This window comes from Apis dorsata, unplaced genomic scaffold (genome assembly GCF_000469605.1).
Source record: "Apis dorsata unplaced genomic scaffold, Apis dorsata 1.3 scaffold_217, whole genome shotgun sequence".
NCBI lineage: Eukaryota > Metazoa > Arthropoda > Insecta > Hymenoptera > Apidae > Apis > Apis dorsata.
This window is the reverse complement of record NW_006263500.1, coordinates 291985-300568: the sequence shown is the minus strand read 5'-3', so window position 1 is coordinate 300568 and position 8584 is coordinate 291985. Positions and strand designations below refer to the sequence as shown.

Here is an 8584-nt window from a genome sequence, read left to right as displayed (position 1 = left end):
AAAAAAAAAAAAATTTATTATTCTTAGAATATATCTGAATTCAATAGTTCACAAAGATAGCAAAAGAAGTAAGAAGAATCCAAGAATCAAGATAAAAATTCAAGAAGTGAGTGTAAAAATTAAATTTTATTAAATGAAGTGTGAAATATTCGTGATTAGAATGTTTTTCATGTAATTCTTAGTAAAAAATAATTAATTTCATTCTAGAAATATTATTAAATTTAATAAATTGAAGAAAATACGAAGATATATAAAATATTTCAAGAAATTAAAGCAAAATTCAATCACATCCAAAGAAGAAATTTTTATAATAAATATTCATAGTTACAACTTTATGTAACTTTTTAAATTGTTAATATAAAAATAATCCGCTTTTTTTTTTTAAATAATATAATTGAATTTAGAAGTTTTTGAAGATTAGTGAAAGAAGAAAGAAGACTACAAGACAATTTAAAATGCGTGAGTAAAATTCGTTTGTACAGAAAGAAAATTCTTTTATAGTGAATATTTGTGGTGATTATGGTAATATTTTTTAATTATTTTAATTATTGATAAAAAATAGTGTTTTATTCTCAGAATATAACTAAATTTAATAAATTTTAGAAGTAAAAAATGGAGAGAATAATTAAAAAATAAAATTCAAGATTTAATTCATTACTTACGTTATATTCTTTCCATTTATCGTAATTTTGTCTCATAAATCCCACTATCTCCGGCATATTGATGAATACTGTAAATAAAATTATGTGTTCATGATAACAATACATATGTTTATAAACATTCAAGATATAAGAATTACTGACCATCCCATGCCTCGACCATGTCGTTGATAATGAAATCGATAAAACCGATTTGCGCTCTTGGTATCGAGCATGTTATTCTATCAAACATTGGCATCATTACTGGAAGATGCAATTGTTTTTCTTCGTCAGTCTGAAATAAATTATCAAATGCATCAAAATAATTTAAACTCTATCTCATCCTGAAGTATATGTGAATAATTTTCTAAATATGTAAACTCACAGTAATCTAGCCAGGTGAAAGAAAGAATACTAAAAAGAAAAAGAAGAAACATATGTGTTACGTACTTGACTAAAATACTCTTCTGCAATTCGTCTGGCCCATTCGACGCAATATTTCAACGGTCGAGTAGGATTCGATACGTCCGCACATTTGATTATCATTCTCTTCACCAATATTATATTCTCTGGCAGTATCGCAGTTGATACATCTATATCCTGAGTACCCTGTACTCAGATTTTTAGAAAGAACGTTTATAAGGAGATAATTCGAGTAGAGATAATTTTGTAATAGATTTATTTAAAAAAAAAAAGCCAAGATAACTTCGTGAATTTGAAAATTATTTAATAATAAATATAGGAAAAAATATAAAAATAATCATTACTTCGATATATATCTCTGGAATCCTTGTGCTGAAGGCATTCATAAATTTCGCAAGATGTTCAAAATGTTTCGTCATCTCGGTGGCTAGAATCATGTCTATCACACTTTGGCGAAGCTGTTTATAAGTATCTCTTTCCAGATTCTATAAAATTTTATATAAATTATTTTATTTTATTCTTTTCATAATTTATAAAGATTAATTCATGATTTATGATGAAAATTTTTCAAACTCACTTTAAATATATTCACATTATCGTCTGATAGCGATAATTTAAATGTTAATGCTGCATGATGTGATTCAAGAACGGTCAAATCGTTGTAAAGGATCGCTAGTTTGTTATCAGAATTGCATAGAAATTGACTGAAATCGATTAAAATAATTATTTGATATTAAAAATTCTAAAGAATATAAACATGATATAAAATATCTAAATTCTGGATAATTGTGAATAATTATTCTAGTATTGATCAGTCAGTCGAATTAATTGGATTTACCTCGATCTACCAGGATGATCAATATCGTGAGCAGCAGCTGCAATCAAAGCTGCGACTTCGTCTAAAGGTTCCAAAACCTGTTTCAGCCTTTCCGTTTGCATGAATATAGCAGTAGCTTGCAATACGTCTGCAGCATGTGTTGAATTATGATAACGATTCATACTGTCATAATTAGCTTCTATTACAATTAACCAATTTTGTACAATTTTTTCCTCACAACCAAGTCTAGCTGGGACGCGAAACAGATTCATGATAGTCATTCCCAAAAATAATAGCGCTCTAAAACGAGAGAGATCGATCAATTATGTGTTTAACATTTATCGTTAATTCATTAAGAAAAAGAAAGAAAATAACAAGTTACATATAAATTTTTCTTTAGAATCGAATACCTTTTTTCCGTTAATATTTCTAATTTGAATATATCGAAATCCCATTCCAAACACTTCTGTAGAATTTCTGCAATTTCTTGAGGACCCCTGTAACCTTTGATCTGCATACGCGTGGAGGCAGCTAATGTTTTCGAAGGAGTTTCTCGAATTGATTCTACAGATGGTTTCTTAATATCCCATGATTTTTTTGGCTATATCGAATAACGTTAAAAATAAAATCGAAATCATAGATGAATTGGTAATTAGAACATTGTAAAGAGAGAATTTTTCTTTTCAACATTACTGTAATTAAGGCCTCGATGAATTCGGCCGCTGGATCACCTTGTTCTTTAAAAACTGGTGAATAAAGTTCGGTAGTTTTGAGAATATCAATCGCCTGCATTGTAATTAATTGATTCATATTAAAAACGAAATATATATATGTGGAAATAGAATTGGTGAAAAGAAATGGACGACATAATTGATGCGATACCTTCTCGATTTGTTCTTTCGTCTCGGACGATGTATCTTCTTTAATCGAGGCCGTAAGGAGGCCGATCACTTTTGTAATGGGTGCTTCTAATTGCAAAGTTTGTAAATCACGTTTACTGAGCCGTCTGCGAACTGCAAATTAATTTTATAATTATTAAAATATGATGAAATTGAAATTTTAACTTATCATTTCGATGGTAAATAAGATGGAATAAGAAAAATTTATATCTGTGATGCAGATATCCTATTTTCTTTATCGTATTATCGAATATAAACATTATTAAGGTGACAAGTTAATAAAAAAAATTGCAAGTGTTTGTAGTTTTCAGATAACCTAATTTCTAGCCTCGAGTAGTTTATCGAAACAAAAAATAAAATACGAATAGTACGAATGAATTGAAATATTACCTTCTTGAATTCCTTTGAAATCGATTTCAGATATTCTTTTTTGAGTTATAACCACAGTTTTTGGATGAGTGGGCTGAAGCAGGGGCTGAATATTTTCTGACAAATATGTTGTATCGAATATGAAAATATAATGAGTCGGTTTTCTGAAAGAAAATGTTCGAAAACACGGGAAGACAACGAGTAAAAAAAAGACAAAAGTATATTTTTTTTCCTTTTTTTTTTAAACATATAATACATATATAAAACAGATAAATTTGATTTGACTCACTTGAAATAGGCGAAAGGTATCACCCTGCAATTAATCGTTATCATTTGATTGTTTCTTCGAATACAGTTCAAATTCCCATCATATTCTCGGCCTTTGATTATATGTTGCTCCATTTGAATAAAATTATCATACAAAATTAAATCTGTAATGTTTTTGCCCCAAAGTTCATTAATCCTGTAGCCTAATAATTTTTCACTAATTTTATTAGCAAACTGTAAAAGTAAAAAGAAATAAGAGATACGTTAATTATTTATCCGCAATACTTGCAATAGTAATGAGCAACATTTACCTGTATAATATATTTATCGTTCGTCACATGTATCATATCACGACATCTGTCAAGAGCGATATACAGCATGTTGGCAGCAACCAGTTGTGTCCTCGGTAATATTCCGCTAGTATAAATTCCTACTAATTCGTTTATTAAGATTCTTTCGTGAGCGCATTCCATTAAAGTCTGAAAATAAGCCCAAGATAAATATATATGAAAAATTTCATCAGAATCGAAATCTTCCAACGATATTTTAAAAAAACTTACTTTGGTGTATCCTATTTCCATTAAATCCAATGTTACGATTTTTTCACTTTCGCTATGCATGAGATACCTTTTACATAAACATATAGTTTATAAAATAAACTCGAAGATCGATTGAAAAGAAAGAAGAGTAGTATAAAAGATATTAAAGATTCAACTTACGATTTTTTTACAAGAGCTATAATTATGGAATTATAATATAAAGGACTAGCCCTGATTGCTCTGAAACGAATATATTCGATTCTTAACATTTTTACTTTCAATTAATATGATTAACATTTTTTTTTTTTCTTTTTTAATAATTTTCCATACCTACAAATAATGTCAGCTTCCGCAGCGCGATGCCCCCGATGATCGATGATCACTAACTCGTGGCCTCGAGCCTGGAAGAATTCGAGTGCTTTTTCCGCGTCTTTTGCAACTGACACGCTCCATCCCAAACGCCTCGAAGTAGTAGCAAGGATATCCATTTGTTGATCATCTTTGGGGAAGACCAGTAATATCTGAATATAATACAATTGCAAATCGATAAGATATTTTTATTCTATATAATAATAATTCGTGTTGAATCGCATTGATAGATCGTGTACGTAACTTACTTTTATGAGACTAGGAATACTGTTCGTTAACGGATGGGGTTCAGTATCATGGGATCCTATCTGAAATCAAATGGCACGTAAATTTTTCAAATATTGAGAAAGTCTAATCTTCTCGAACGTGAATATTATATTCTTTGATCTAAATTTTTTTTCTTTTCCATTATTTTTTTTTCCTTCCTTCCCTTCCCCCCTTTTTTAACAATATTGCTAATTCAATTTTGCACGTACTACTGTCTCGCTCTCACGTTCAAAACGTGACAATGGCTTGTGAAATTCAGCGTATTCTCGCTGAACTTTAGCCCGCCGACGTGCACGGGCCGATTCTTTTAAATTTTTTTGTATATTCACATCTTGATATTTGTTTTGCATTCGTATTTGACTAAATGTCGCTTGATTTTATACGGTGTGGAATTATTGTATAACCTATACATGTTAGGATCACGGCAAAGAGAGAAACGAATCTGAAGTTGAGGCGTAACAGCGAAATAAGATGAATTTATTTCTCTTTTAATAACGAGTACGTTATTTCAATCTCGATAATATTTTCGATTAAGACGATAATTTTCTAAATTCAGCTTAGAAGAATATCGTCGAACATGATTTTTGTTTCTTTCTTTCTTTCTTTCTTTCTTTCTTTCTTTTTTTTCTTTCTTATTATTATTATTTTTTTTTTTTCGAAACAAGATTATCCAATCATTCGTTGGATATACATCACTATCGTGCCTTTTATTCTGAGCGCATGAAACGTTCCAAGTACAGAGGTACAGTCAAGATCAAGAGATTCTTGAAATGAATCTCGAGAATCATCTTCAAGATCTCTTGTGAACGTGTATCTTGAACAAAGGGATATGCTTGCGCAATGATGAAACACGAAGAAACTTTGTGGAGAGGGAAATTTTTTCGTAATCATCATTAAAAAAAAAAAAGAAGGAAGAAAAAATATCATAAATTTGAAATTAAATGGAAAGATCAATTGCAAATATTTCTATTTGTAAATATTGTATACACATCTATTGTAATCACAATAAAAATTGTTGTTGTACGATTGTATCATTTACTGCCACGAAAAAAAAAAAAAGAAGACGATAAACCGATAAAAACAATCTATAACTAATCTATAATCAGTTTAATGCAATTTATTCATTCTACGATACAAAATACGATATAAAAACAAAGACTAATACGAGGCGAGCAGCACTTCATCTACAATGATCTTCTTTCGAATTCTGAATAAATCGACTGCAGCGAAACGAAATTCTCAGTAAGTGCAACATCCATATAATAATATTTCTTTTAATTTCACGTTTCATTTATCTTCACGAGAGATGGGAGAGATTAATTAAATCGATAAACGTTTTTTTTATCATTTAAAATTTTTTTCCAGGACGAGTAAAAAAAAAAAAAAAAAGAAAAAAGTTATTGTTTTTTTAACGAAAAAACAAAGATATGTTGTAATATAAATATCGAAATTTACGAATGGATAAACAAATTTACAAATGAATAATAAATTTTACAATATTGCGATCGATTCTATATATATAAATGGATTTTTATCGATTTGGAAAGATAGCGGATCGTACTAAGACGAAAGAAACTTTCAATTACGTTTCACACAATTTTTCTGGTACCTGTGTCACCGACACAAGCGACGGAGGTATCTCGTTTACGTGTATCCTGTTAGTCTTCCATTTCCTTCGAAACGGTTTACACAATATGTTGGAGATCCAACTGTACCACGATATAGATTCCTCCTTCTCTTCGATCGATATATAGATCGGTTTCTGCGTCGATCTCCTCTTAATCGCTTCCTCCTCTTGGTTATCCATTATTATTATTATTATTATTATTACGAAGATAACAGAAAATTAAAATTAATTGACACAAACGATGATGGACGAGGCACTAATAGATCGATTCGATCAATACGTGTACTCGGTGAACGATGATCAAACATAATTAATAGTACGCATGAATCGATTCGTTAGATATTTTTCAAAGAAAAACTAATAAAATTAAAAATTGTGTTCCATCGTTCGATCGTTCCTCCTCGATTCGTTCTTCATTGTTCATTAATTTGGATATTGAACTTGAAACGATGAAAGAAATGATGCAATTTAACGAGATTGATAAGTTTACGGAAAAACGTTCATCGCGATACTGAATCTATATTATCATAGTTGGAAGATTATTCCTCTTTACTATCTATTAGAAGCAAAACTTGTCGACGATAAGAAATTTCTTTCAACAAGAGATCATCTCCGTCAGATTATCAATAGAATTAGATAATAACTTACTCGTCACAAGGCGATTAATTATAAATAAGCGATATCGTTTTTTTTTTTCTTCGTTTATCGAATTATTGAAAAATACTTCAATGATATCATTGTAATTTTTCACGATAACATTATTGATCTATAAAAATTTTATGTCATTTTAGAAGAAATGCAAAGACACATAGAAAGAAATGCAAAAAAAAAAAAAAAAAAATGCCATTTTTAAATTTATCGAAATATTATCGATCAATTCGAAAAATTTTGAAGAAAGAAGTAGACAGATACAACGAACACTCTCCCCTCGTTGAACTGAATTTCCATGATGAATAGTGTATGCTCCCAAAGTACAAGAAAAAAAGTCTCTATTGAAAGATTACCCTTCGTTGGTTTATGATAAAAAAAAAAAAAAAAAAAAAAAAAAAAAAAAAAAAAAAAAAAAAAAAAAACAGATTTCGATTCGATAGAATGTAAATAACAAACTTCTCAGACAAGAGAAATATTAAACGAGAAACTTTCCCTCGCTGAATCGAACCTTTCATTAATTCGCACGATAAACTGAACTATATATCACGGGATAAAACTTTGCAGAAATCTATTTTAAAAAAGCGGTCACTTTAACAGACTTCAACTGTGCATCATTACATTTAAATCCTGACGAATCGGATATCGATTTACGGCAAAAGAAAATAAAAGGTATGATATAAAACGCTAAAAAGCTAATTTCCATTTTTACAGAATAATTTTAATAAAAATATTCGCGTAAAATTTCACGAAAAATATATATATTAATTTTACCAGGAAACAAGCGAGAATTACGAACTTCTTCAAATTTTTCCACAAATTGTGCAAGATACCAGTTCTTCCTCCTACTCCTAGATTCGCTCGTTCCAGGCTTTTCCGGCTGCGCTATTCATGTCTATAGACCGTCTATAGACAACAGCTTATACCCTGTCTATCGATCGATCTGTTTGATCAAGTAAGAGAAGTTCGAACCTGGCATAAGAGAAGGATGATGAGAAGAAGGCGAGAGAGAAAGGGAAGGAGAGAGAGAGAGAGAGAGAGTGAAACAGAATGGCGTTTAATAATTTGTCACGAGTGGAGAATCGGTAGCCTGTTCAAATATTTAGGACAGGTTTAGATAGCAGTGTCGTGATGATACTTTAGTCAAGCCCCTTTTGAAAATTCCATGAAAACATTTGATGCAAGTTTGATGAGATCATTCGACACACTGCGAACAAGCCACGTGTTCGAGCTTCAAGGAGGGGGAAAAAAAAAAATAGTATGCAATTACTTCACCACAATTACTTGGAAAGGGTTAATTATCGGTGATCAAACGAATGCTCGTGAGAAAGAAAAAGACTGACGTCCTCGAATCGATTCCTTCAATTTCGCTTCTTTCCCTCCCCCTTTTTTTTGTTTCATCGAACAGACCTTTGAACTAGTTTTCCCTTCCTATTTCCTACTCTTCGAGATCGATAAAGCTGAAACTTTTTGGAGAATATTGGAGAAATATGGGAATATGGAGCACTAAGATAAGATTGATGTTGATTAATAATGGAAGAAGAATTTTGGAAGAATTTTGGAAAAACATTGAAATAGTATAAAAATAGGAATTAAAAAGTATTGAATTTGATTATAAAATGTTATCGTTCAATAATTGAATTGATTAATAGTTTTTTTTTTAATTAGATAAATCAGAGAACAAGAAAGATCGTAACGTTACAAAAAAATAGAGGTCAGAA

At 30.2% G+C, this 8584-nt stretch overlaps 1 protein-coding gene and 1 long non-coding RNA gene across 7 annotated transcripts in view; one reads left to right on the top strand and one right to left on the bottom strand.

Annotated features, from left to right (window-relative positions):
• LOC102681023 (high affinity cAMP-specific and IBMX-insensitive 3',5'-cyclic phosphodiesterase 8) overlaps window positions 1-8584 on the bottom strand; it is an 18188-nt gene that overhangs the window by 542 nt on the left and 9062 nt on the right. For 3 of the 6 annotated variants that reach the window (XM_031510219.1, XM_031510221.1, XM_031510220.1), the window contains 14 exons: window positions 4570-4629; window positions 4283-4473; window positions 4133-4192; window positions 3725-4040; window positions 3436-3647; window positions 3168-3310; window positions 2572-2891; window positions 2289-2479; window positions 1900-2178; window positions 1639-1765; window positions 1406-1546; window positions 1089-1247; window positions 804-933; window positions 663-730 (listed from right to left, as the gene is read on the bottom strand). In XM_031510219.1, coding sequence (XP_031366079.1) covers window positions 663-730; window positions 804-933; window positions 1089-1247; window positions 1406-1546; window positions 1639-1765; window positions 1900-2178; window positions 2289-2479; window positions 2572-2891; window positions 3168-3310; window positions 3436-3647; window positions 3725-4040; window positions 4133-4192; window positions 4283-4473; window positions 4570-4629 — 2397 coding nt within the window. The remainder of the gene's footprint in view (window positions 1-662; window positions 731-803; window positions 934-1088; window positions 1248-1405; window positions 1547-1638; window positions 1766-1899; window positions 2179-2288; window positions 2480-2571; window positions 2892-3167; window positions 3311-3435; window positions 3648-3724; window positions 4041-4132; window positions 4193-4282; window positions 4474-4569; window positions 4630-8584) is intronic. The other 3 variants (XM_006615213.2, XM_031510223.1, XM_031510222.1) reach the window with 3 other exon arrangements.
• The window catches only part of LOC116185564, a 19060-nt gene continuing 10815 nt past the window's right edge, over window positions 340-8584 (top strand). Inside the window, exons 1-2 of the long non-coding RNA XR_004150414.1 lie at window positions 340-351; window positions 3416-3676. This is a non-coding gene — a long non-coding RNA (uncharacterized LOC116185564). The remainder of the gene's footprint in view (window positions 352-3415; window positions 3677-8584) is intronic.